Source organism: Bidens hawaiensis, unplaced genomic scaffold (genome assembly GCF_021521415.1).
Source record: "Bidens hawaiensis isolate Kalapana, Puna unplaced genomic scaffold, B.hawaiensis_p1.1 tig00021179_1, whole genome shotgun sequence".
NCBI classification, from domain to species: Eukaryota; Viridiplantae; Streptophyta; class Magnoliopsida; order Asterales; family Asteraceae; genus Bidens; species Bidens hawaiensis.
Window position 1 is genome coordinate 30,048 of NW_027493273.1, and position 12,482 is coordinate 42,529.

The window sequence follows — 12,482 nt, forward strand, 5'->3', positions numbered from 1 at the left end:
ATATATTTGCCCCATTATTCTAAGCCAACTGGCCCCACGATGTTTTAACGACCGTAACTTTTATTCATGTTAATATATTCTTTTTTTAAATAATTACATCGTAAAAACGAGCATTTTATTCTCTTTACTTTGAGTATGGTATTGTTATAATTTTTTAATTAAAAAAAATGTTACGCGATTACTGTTGGGACTAGGATCTTTGATCCTTGAAGATCAATTATCCTTTGCATTCGTAGACACTTGTTGCCAGAACTAAGGATCTTATATTGTTCAAGGATCCTCAACAGTTGATTCCAAATATATTTTAATCTATTTGTTTTGCAGATAAGAAAACGTGTTTACTGGCATACCTATTTTCACGGAAGGAATATCTTACTAAGTCTTCCTAGCTCATACTTCCTCGCAAACGGTCATGGAGAAGTGGTAAACAAACATGGCCGGATTTATAGGAAGTTAGTTAGTAGGCATTGTAATTTTATATATTTAACCATCGAGTAATAGCTGATCAGACACATAACACATAGCTTACTTAGAATCATTCACATACTTGCAAACACTTTGTAATCACGATCAACTTTGATTCAATCTCTTGTAATCTTTTTGAACTTAATATAATCGGTAGTGATAGTTTTTATTACCCGAGGTTTTTATGCCGGCGGGATACTAGTTACCAAGGGTTTTTCCTCGTATAAATCTTGTTGTCCAACCTTTACAATTATTACTTTGATCAATTTGTTCATACAAGCACCAATCCTCGCATACGAATTTGGTTACTTGATCCTTAACTCAATTTTTGACCAAAACAATTTTGCACCCACCATGGGGCAATTGGTGCTTTAATCCCAGAAATTCCTACCTTCATTCAATACCTATACTCAAAGTTATCACCTAATGACCTCTTAGTGAAAAGTTGTTTCTAGAACCGTTGCTTCAAGTATTTCGGCTCAAATGACTTTGCCACCTCTACGACGCCACAAAAGCCCATAACAGTTGCTCAGAAGAAGGAGACTGCCGTTTTCTCTGGATCAAAATCCACTACTGTCCTCCAAACGATAACTGCTAACAATGATGTTTTTGTTTTGTGTGCACAGATGAAGAAATATATGGAGCAGCAGAACAAGACCAACCAGAGGATCCTCCATGAGATTGAGGAAATTAAGAGAACAAGGAAGACAGCTGAAGACGCAAGTCCCATCATGCCGAAAATGCTTGACTTCAGCACTCCGGACTTCCCGGGTAAAAAGTGTCCAACATCCTCTTATCCTCAGCAGGGATGCTCGTACCTCTTCCAGAAAGGATACTCTAACCAGTGCTCGCAAGGATCATCTATCCTTCAACAAGGATCCTCAAGTCAACACTTAAGATCCTCCAGCCACCATTTGCAAGGATCCTCCACCTTCCAATCCGGACCCTCAGGTTTTCGTCAAGGATCCTCTACTCACCAGCTTCAAGGATCCTCCATCTTTTAACCAGGATCCTTGGGGCTTCCAGACAGAATCCATCGTTCAGCAGCATCCAGGATCCTATTATCCTTATGGGAAAGAACCTTTGAAGGAGCCACGATCAAGGCCAATTGAGGTCCACGAAGGGGACTTCATACCCATACAGACCATTGCTCCTGTTGGACCAACCCTTGACGCTGAAACAATGTACCCCGGACACAGCTATGGAACGAGATCTTTTGATTACACAAGAGGTAACACTTACGATAATTTATCTTTTGGCACTAATCATGGTGGTATGCAGGATACAGGGATCAATCAAACTATAGCCCGTGAGTTACAGAAGCTCAAGGATATAATATCCAGTGTACCAGGAGTCATCAAACCCATTTCGGAGTTGCCAGCAGGGAGACATAACATATCCAGATTTGCTACCTCAATTTTTGATGCTGAGATACCAAAACGCTTCACTGCCCCTAGCATGAAGCTATATGATGGGTCCACTGATCCCGAGGAGCACGTAGCCTTGTACCGAGAAAGGATGGAGATTAATCCTGTTCCAGAAAAACTAAAGGAAGCTTGCTTATGCAAAGGCTTTGGATCAACACCTATAGGCTCCGCCCTCAAATGACTGCTAAGTCTTCCTTCTTATTTTATTACTTCTTTCTCTCATTTGATCAATCTGTTTAATAGTCAGTTTTCATGCAGTAGATCCTTCGAAAAGTTAACTAGTGATTTATATAGAGTTGTCCAACCTCGTGGGGACCACTTAGGCAGTTCCTTACTAGGTTTGGAAGAGAGGCCTTGAAAATTCCAAACCTGGATGTCCCAACGACTGTTGAGGCATTCAAAATGGGATTACAGAAGGACACTCCATTTTATCAAGATCTTGTTATGACCCCTTGCAGGAACTTAGATGAAGTCCGAAATAGAGCCTTGAGATTCATCAGGTTGGAGGAGGATCAAAGAATACAAGATCAACTGAACACTCCGGAAAAAAGTAAATCTCAAGACAAGAAACAAGAATCCTACTTCAGGAATAACAACTCCAACCACACTCCAAACCGAATGGCCAGAAGATCAATGCTGTGGAGGAAGAAGAGGATGATGAAGATTGTCCAAGGATACCTGATTACTGCTTCTCTGTAGATATGGGAGGAGTAATGCTTGCTGTTAGGAACTTAGTTGACAAAGCGAGATGGCCAAGGAAGAATGAGAAGGCGCCTCCCCTCCAAAGACAAATCAAAATGGTGTGCTTTCCACGAAGACTTCGGCCACATGACATAAGACTGTGATGAGAAGGGAGATTAGCTACCTCCTCAGCAAAGGCTACCTCAAGGAGCTGTTCGGAAGAAAGAAGTCAAGGACCCAGGATCCTGAGCTAGTCCGAGAAAAGGCTGCTTCACCTCCTCCGGATGCTCAAGTTATCAATGTAATCTTTGGAGGTTCTGACATATGCGGGACTTCGTATTCCGTTGCGAAGAAGCCCGCCAAAGAAAGTATATTGGAAAATGGTGAATGGCCGATGAGAACCTCTACAACAGTCGAGAAAAAAGTCATCTCTTTCGAGGAGGATGATCGAGTCAACATCCAGGATCCTCATCACGACGGTTTGGTCATTACTCTGTTTATTTCTAACCATTATGTTCGCATGATCCTTATTGATGGCGGAAGTTCAGTCAACATCATCCAATTAGAAGTACTCGGGAAAATCCAGAGTCGGAAATCGTGCCAAGATCCTTTGTTCTTGTAGGATTCAGTGGAGAAATGAAGAACACACTGGAGGACATCAAACTCCCCATATATATAGAGGGAGTAAATTCTATTCAAAATTTTTGTGTTATTGATACCTTGTCTTGTTGCAATGTTATTTTTGGCAGGCCTTGGATACACAAAATTAAGGCAGTTCCCTCTACTTACCACCAATGTGTGAAGCTACCTACCCCGTGGGGAATAGCGAAGATCGAGAGCGACCAACAAGACGCTAAGGATTGCTATACTTCTTCAATGAAGCCTACAAAAAAGCTAAGGGAAGCATAGCAATTACAGAAAGCAAGAAGAAACGTCGTGGAGACTAAGGAACAAGATTCTAAGGAAGTAGTCTTGCACCCAGAGGATCCTAACGGCAAAGTCCTACTCGGAATTGAAATACAGGAATCCATTGAGAAGGATCTAGCATCCTTCTTACAATGAAGAAAATCAACCTTTGCATGGAAACACGAGGATATGATAGGTATTTCTAAGGATGTTATAACCCATAAACTTGGAATTGATCCCTTTTTCAGGCATGTTCATCAAAAAATAAGGAAATTTGCCCCAGAAAGAAATGCAATCATCCAAGAAGAGGTCCAAAAGTTATTGAAGGCAGGTATGATTAGGGAGGTAAAGTATCCAAAATGGTTAGCCAATGTGGTTGTTGTTCAAAAGAAAAACGGAAAGTGGAGGGTATGTGTCGACTTTACTGATTTGAATAAGGCATGTCCCAGGATCCTTTCCCTCTCCACCACATTGACTCTATGGTGGATGCTACCGCGGGGCATGAAATGCTTACCTTTATGAATGCTTCATCAGGATTTCAACAAATCCAGATGAAACCATCTAATCAAGAGGATACAACATTAATAACCCCTACGGGCATATATTGTTATATTGCTATGCCGTTTGGTCTTAGAAATGCAGGTGCCACGCACCAGAGACTGGTTAATATGATGTTCAAAGATCAATTAGGAGATACCATGGAAGTTTATATTGATGACATGGTAGTGAAATCGAAGAAGGCGGAAGACCACCTCAAGGATTTGGAAGTAGCATTTGACATCCTTGATAAATACAAATGAAGCTAAATCCTGCTAAGTGTGTATTTGATGTTAAGGCTAGAAAATTCCTGGGGTATTTAGTAACCAAAAGGGGGATAGAAGCAAGTCTAAAGCAGATTCATGCTATCTTAAATCTGAAATCCCCAACGAATGTCAAAGAGGTTCAAAGATTAACAGGAAGGGTGGCAGCACTGAACAGGTTCATATCAAAGTACTCAAAAAAATGTAAAGATTTTTATGACATCTTAAGGAAAAACAAGAAATTTGAGTGGACGGAGAAGCATGAAGCTGCCCTCACCGCTCTGAAGGACTACTTATCCCCTTCCCCCGCTCTGATGAAACCTGTGGATGGAGAACCTTTGATCCTCTACCTAGCCGTCTCTCTCACTGCTTTGAGCGCAGTCCTAGTAAAGGATCAGGAAGGTAACCAACATCCTATTTACTATGTAAGTAAAAGTCTCCTTGATACAGAATCCAGGTAATCTCACATAGAAAAACTTAGTCTCTCTCTAATTATGGTTTCAACTCAGTTAATACATTATTTTGAGACTCATACTATTATTGTAAAAACTAATTATCCTATAAAGAATGTCCTTAGAAAACCAGAAATGTCAGGTAGAATGGCTAAATGGGCTGTAACACTGAGTGCTTATGATATTCAATATGAGCCTAGAAACGCAATCAAGTCACAGGCCCTCATAGAGTTTGTGGCTGATTTCAGTAGTGACATAGAAGATCAAGCCAATCTTGAAGTTCAACAGCTTGAAGAAACCAAGGATCCTTGGACACTCTTCACTGATGGAGCCTCAAACATTAAAGGAACAGAATTAAGAATACTACTAAAATCGCCACAGAGGGACATACTACCCCACTCGATAGCTTGTGAATTTTAGGCTAGTAACAATGAAGCAGAATATGAGGCACTCATTGCAAGTATACAACTAGCCAAAGGTATGAAAATCAGGTACCTTCAAATTTTTGTAGATTCATTATTAATTGCTAATCATTTTAATGGCTCATATGCAGTCAAAGATGAAAAATTAATTAAATATTTAGATATAGTAAAGAATCTTGAAGGTCCTTCAATTATTTTCATATTACATAGGTACCTAGAGAAGAAAATGCAGGGGCTGATACCTTAGCAAACCTGGCCTCAGCCTTGAAGTTCCCCGAGAACATAAAGGTTCTTATCATTCATGTCTTATCTCCTGCAATCGAGGAACTCAAAGCAATGGAAGTAGATGGGAATATAGTTATGAATCCTGAGGATCGCCCTCGTGTTCATTCATCATGGATCCTTCCGATAACGAAGTATATTCAAGATGGAGATATCCCGAAAGGCGAAAATCCCAAAGCTTTCAAAGCCAAGGTATCTCAATATATTATTATGTGTGATATACTATACAGGAAATCCCTTGCAGGTCCATACTTGAGATGTATCGAAGAACCTGAGATCCAGGAAGTTTTAAAGGATTTCCATGAAGGAGATTGTGGCAATCATACAGGGGGGGGAGGGCAGAGCATTATTCTCCGGGATCCTAAGGACTGGACACTTCTGGGCTACTATGAAGAAGGATGCTTGTCAGAGGCATGGCAACATCCTACATCAACCGGCAGAATCCTTATACCCCATTGTTTCCTCAAGGCCATTCATGAAATGGGGAATGGACATAGTGGGCCAACTTCCTACAGCTCGAGGGGGAAAAGTCTTTATGTTAGCAATGAAGGGCTATTTCTCTAAATGGATTGAAGCTGAGGCATTTCCTCAAGTCAGGGAGAAGGAAGTTATATCCTTTATTAAACGTAACATTATTAGATTTGGTATCCCTTCTGAAATTATATGCGATAATGGTTCCCAATTTATTGGGAAAAGAACTACTAACTTTTGTGACAGCTGGGGAATTAAGATGATCACTTCAACACCAGTCCATCCACAAGCGAATGGCCAAGCAGAATCAAGCAAAAAAATCATCATCAACAACTTGAGGAAGAAGCTTGGAATGAAGAAAGGTAAATGGGCTAAGGAACTACCCTACATGCTTTGGGCAGATAGGACAACTCCAAAGAATGCCACAGGACAAACACCATTCTTATTAGTCTTTGGAGCTGAAGCAGTGATCCCTACCAAAATGGTGTATCCAACAGCCAGAACAAGCATCCGTGATCCTCAGACGAATGACAAAAATCTTGCACAAGATTTAGATACTATTGAAGAAATTAGGGATCAAGCAAGATTCTGAATGGCTGCCTACCAACAAAAGATAGCTGGTGCATATAACAAGAATATCAGGATCAGAAGATTTGAAGTTGGGGATTTAGTTCTTCGAAAAGCTTTTCAAAATACAACTAATCCTGCTGATGGAAAGTTAGCACCCAAATGGGAAGGACCTTACTTGATTGAATCAGAGGCTGGAAAGGGGGCATATCGTTTGATGAATATGGAAGGTGACATGCTCCCAAGGGCTTGGAATGCAATTCATCAGAAAAAATATTTTTGTTGATCAGGATCCTGGATCCTAGTTAGTTACTTCAATCCAGTACTTGGTAAAACTTACTTTATGTCTATATCTATTAATTATGTTATGCCTTTGTTTTGTCAAGTATGTGAAGTTTGCAGAAATGCTGAGCAATAAGGCCCTCAAGTGGAAAAAATGGGTTGGCCAACTCTCTCCTAAGTTTAATTGGGCTTGTCCCCAGGTTTATAAGGTCTTCACCTTATCCCGTGAATTTAGGGTTTTGACACCCTCGCCTGGAGCGCACGATTATCCGGGTATGATTGGAGGCTATGGGACTAGTACACTATACGTGGCTGACAATTTCATGGCCAAAAGTCATATCTTGGATCCTACGAATTAAATGGTAGACATACCATATACACAAGTTTAGGTCAACGCCGGGTTAGGCTCGACACCGCGTTTAACTGGGCCAACGCCAAGGATCGGCTCGTCACCTGTATTTATTGGGCTTGTCCCCACGTTTTATTAGGCTTGTCCTCACGTTTTATTGGGCTAGTCCCCAAGATAGTATTTGGTTATTTGTTCTAGCAGGTAAATAATTCGACAAGGAAGTTCTAAGGATAAAGAATCCTCTATTCTAGCAACATAAATGATAAAATAGGAACCGAAAGAGTTATATTATTACTAGCAAAGCAGAAGTTGATCCGGGCTTCACCAGCAAAACGTGGACCATCCACCCGGATCAAGCTACGTCAAGTTTATCACATGTTCATACAGAAAGTAAAGAGAGAAAGGCTGTTAAGGCTTAATCTCCAAAACAGAGGATTCCTCCATCCTAACCACCTTTCATGATTGTCTTAAGGATCATCGATCTTGAGAATTACAACTACTATTGTTCTAAACCAACATCAACAAAAAACCATTAAAACATCATAAAAAATGGGCTCCGGCCTTGTCTATGATATCCTTCATAGCCCATTACCATCACCTACTCCTTCGCCACGCCTCCGTCGCCATCGCCAGCATCCTTGACCTCTAGAACATCCTTTTTCGCCCCGATCGTCCCAGCATCCTCGTTTCCCTTATCACCTCCAGTATCCTCGCTCTCTTCACCAAAGCCAGCCAGTGCCTTCTTCCACATAGCCAAATTACAGGTAGACCTATCAAAGCTGGCGTCTTTCGCTTCTTCAGCAATCTTGATCCTGGCTGTGAGCACCGCCTTGCTAGCCCACACTTTGGCCTGCTCCGTAACCTCCACCACATGCTCTTGAGCTCGGATATCTGCAAGTGCCAACCTATCCTCCAAAACACCCTTCTTCGTATGAAGTTCAGCAATGAGCTTATCTTTCAAGGATATCCCGGCGCGGTACTTGGCTAGTTCTTTTTCTGTGTAGGCCACATTCTCATCATACAAGGCTTTGAAACTAGCTATAGCCTGCAAAAGGGTTATAGATTAATAGTGTGACCATACGATATGTACCTAAGGATAATGGATCCTTACCTCGGAAAGCTGGTCAAACACATGCTGGGCACTATGGACTTCCACATCAGGAGCCCTTTTCCTCTTCACACTAGCTTTGGAGCGTGTCATCATGATTTATGGCTGTGCGAGGCTAGAACTCTTCATGGGCTTCTTCTCAGAGGAGCGAGAGGAAATGAGGCTGTCAACATCCTCTAACTGTAATTGACCCAGCAGATTCTTGGATGGCTTGGATGATAATTTATGCGCACCTGCACAAAAAAAAAACATCAGGAAAAGATAAGTTCTTTATGACCTATTACCTTTTTTATTTATACCTTATTTATGATTAAAAAACAAACTCTAACTTACTGGACATGGTTTCTAAGGAACTTGCAGTCTTCTCGTTTGATTCACTTGATTCTTCACCAACGATCTTGAAGGTCCGATCAAAAGGATCCAGAGACAAAAACACCTTCGCCTTCTTGACACCGTCTGAGTCAGCAGCAAGATCTGAGAAGTTGGATACTGCATAAGAAGTAGCAAATTTGTAGTCAATCAATCAGTAAGATAAGGATCACCTATCCTCTGGATCCTCTATCCTACCCTTGAGGATCCAGCGAGTTGGTAGCGAATTCCCATTTGGGATAGTGTCTCTTAAAACAAAAAAAGAACTGGTTCTTCCAACTTTGATCGTTGTGGGTGGTCTTATTGATTGAAAGAGGCTGAAAGGGTTTGCTCTTAAAGACGAATCTGCTGGAACCATGGGTTACAAGGCTGTACAGGTAAGAGAGGGCTGGAAGAGTGAAGTCGTGGTCTTGTTATGCAATCAGTCTTTCAATACTGTGAAGGATTCTCCACATCATAGGCATAGCTTGAATATAGCTAACGCCGGTGAATGAGAAGAAAGTTTCTATTAGGTCAGGAAACGGGTATGAAAAGCCAAGAAGGAAAGGGAGTGCCGGAAAGCAAACCCAATGACTGGAGATACAGTCACTCTTGATTTGGGGGTCGTAAGGTCTGAATACGGTACCATTGGGAAAACAAGGAGAGATGTTACGAATTTCTTCATCATTGAATTTGCAAATCTCAGAGGCCGGATCTTTGAGAAGATTTTGGCTTTGGGGTTCAGGGGTAATGTTCCTTGGACTTGAGCTAAATGAAGCTTTTCGATTTCTCTTAGGCATTGCAACAGAAGGATGAAGAAAGCGAAGGAAGTAATAGGAAGAGAGAGAGACGGACACTTGATTATGATGCCGGAATAGAGCTTATAATCCAATGAAGGGAGGAGTTATAAGGTTTTCGACTCCATTAAGTAGGCGTAATAATATGGTGGCAGGCAACGGTCACGTTTAATCCTAATGGACGGTTGCGATGCAAATTTATCGGGATAAACATGACAGTTGTTATCCATTCACACCTATCATGTTTAGGGGCAATTGTTGGGACTAGGATCTTTGATCCTTGAAGATCAATTATCCTTGGCATTCGTAGACACCTGTTGCCAGAACTATGGATCCTATATGGTTCAAGGATCCTGACCCCAAATATATTTTAACCTATTTGTTTTGTAGATAAGAAAACGTGTTTACTGGCATACCTATTTTCACGGAAGGAATATTTTACTAAGTCTTCCAAGCTCATGCATTCCTAACTTAATATAATCGGTAGTGATAGTTTTCACTACCCGAGGTTTTTATGCCGGCGGGATACTAGTTACCAAGGGCTTTTCCTCGTATAAATCCTGTTGTCCAACCTTTACAATTATTACTTTGATCATTTTGTTCATACAAGCACCAATCCTCACATACGACTTTGGTTACTTGATCCTTAACTCAATTTTTGACCAAAATAATTACCAGTTAGGAATGCAACGGGTCAGGTCGGGGCTTGGGTAATGTGATGTTCAGACCGAGTTACGTGTTTAGTAGTCGGTTACACACGTACAGACTTTGCGCGAGTTACGTCCAATTTCAAGTTGCATTTGTGTTGCCATTGGGTAACGGCGTACCGACACTGGTTTTGCATTTGATGCGGGTTGCATTTGTACAGGCATCGGCTATACGCACGATGCCTACTACTGCAGGTACCGTTGTGGGACGCATTATCGACACTGGTTACGCATCCGATGCCACATTACACGCATGCTATAGTTGGGTTACGTGCGTACTATTGTGAGGTCACTTCTTACGTGTTTGATGTCGTGTTTGCGTGTATACCTCACTACATCACGTGAACATCCAACTATTGTTCTTTTCTATAGTAGTGTATTTAAGAGCATTCCCAACCTATCCCCCATCCCCATCTATATAATTACACTAAAAAACACTACATTTCTCTTTACTGTTTAAGTAAATAAGATTTTTTTATACTTTTATCCTTACAGTTTTCTCTCTACACCCTATAATTTAATTACTACTCTTTCCTCAAATTTACAAAAAATCATTACCTTTTTTCTCTCCACCCTATAATTTACACTCACAACCACTCAAAACCTCACCCTCTAATGTACAAACTCTACTCAAAAAATTTAGAGGATGGGATGGAAATGCTCATATGTGTGAACGGTGAACCACTCGTGTATTTTACTCTTTAACTAAAATGATAAATATGGTCTTTTGGGGTTTTTAATTGATAATTATCACGTGGGTTTTATACCCGTCAACGTCAGCGAAATACTATATTTGTAAAAGGTTGACCATTCATTGGCATATCTCTACCACTCAATCCATTCATTCATGCATTCAACGAAATACAGCAACATCCACCGAAACAAAAGTAACCACTTGCCACTTGGTTTCTCAGAAACAACCTCCTAACTCCTAACCCCACCCCAGCCGCCACTTGATCTCCCTTGGTTATTATATAACCAACCTTCAACCACCTTCCATTTGATCATTCCCACTCCCAGATACATACATATTTTATAAATACAAATCTTACAGCCTTAAAATGGCCACCAGGTTGAACATGTTGCCTGAAGACTGTGTTTCCACTGTTTTATCTCTCACGTCTCCACCAGAGGCATGTAGATTTTTGCTTGTGTCTTCTTCCTTGCGGTCCGCTGCAGAGTCCGATATCGTCTGGGACAGATTCTTGCCGTCCGACATCCTTCGTATTCTCTCGAGATCACACACTCAACTCAACTTTACTTCAAAGAAACAACTGTTTATCCACCTTTGTGGTTGGCTTCTCATAGATGGTGGAATCAGGGTAAGTTTTTTACTTTTTTATGCTTGTTATTCTCTCCACATTGTAAAGAATTCATTTTTTGGGATTAAAGTATTGACTTTTTGGCTTGTTTATTCCATGTAGAGCTTTTCATTAGACAAAGTAAGTGGGAGAAAGAGTTGCTTTCTCTCAGCAAGAGCACTATCCATTTCTTTAAGTAATGAATCAAATCATTGGACTTGGACTGCCAACTCTACGTCAAGGTTGGTTAACATTTTATATCTTATTTTCAATTAATAAAGTGTCAATATTTAAATACTTAGATTGAAGCTCATTTATATTCATTAATTCTGTAGATTTTCTGAGGTAGTGGAGCTGAAAACAATATCCAACATGGAAATTGAAGGAAGAATACAAACTGAAGATTTATCTATTAACACGACATACTGTGCTTATCTTGTAGTTAAGGTTTCTGATCGTTCGTTCGGCTTAGATTCTATTCCGTGTGAAACGTCTATCTCAAGCGATACATGCTCGGTTACCAATAAATCATATTTATGCCCTCTAGACGAGCAAAAACAACAGCTGGAATCGTTGTTTTTCATGAACCGGAGACAAATGATGGATAAACGGGTAGTGGAAGGAGAATGTCGACGACTGAGTAAGAGAGGAGATGGGTGGATGGAAATCGAACTCGGAGAATTCTTTGTTAGAGAAAAATGTGAGATGGTGAAAATGAATTTAAGCGAAGTGAAGGGTAATCATCTAAAAGGTGGACTTACCATTCAAGGAATTGAAGTCAGGCCTAAATATAAACAAGTTTAATTAAGTTCAACTAAACACTATTTACATTCTTTTAATTAGATGAATCATGTAACGATTTAGAAATATTATACTGTGTAGGAATTCTTTAATTTTTGTTATGCCTTTCTCTTATTGTCATGGGAAAAATAATTTATGAAAGTTCTACTCTTTATTATATCTAACTAGTTTTTTTTTACCCGGCGCAATGCGTCGGGACAGCTGGCAAAACACAAGCGTTGAAATTCGGGCATCGGTAAACCTCGAGCGTTACTACGGTGGGTCGACACAAATTTGATCGGTATTCGCTACATTCGTTACGGTATACACACTATTG

General features: G+C 40.5%; 1 protein-coding gene across 1 annotated transcript; it reads left to right on the forward strand.

Annotated features, from left to right (window-relative positions):
• The first annotated feature begins 11,110 nt into the window (after window positions 1-11,110).
• Window positions 11,111-12,198, forward strand: LOC143562839 (F-box protein VBF-like). Its single transcript, XM_077050532.1, has 3 exons — window positions 11,111-11,386; window positions 11,489-11,607; window positions 11,701-12,198. Exons 1-3 carry the CDS (start codon window positions 11,126-11,128, stop codon window positions 12,167-12,169), a joined length of 849 nt encoding a protein of 282 aa, XP_076906647.1. The 5' UTR covers window positions 11,111-11,125; the 3' UTR covers window positions 12,170-12,198.
• The last annotated feature ends 284 nt before the right edge of the window (window positions 12,199-12,482 follow it).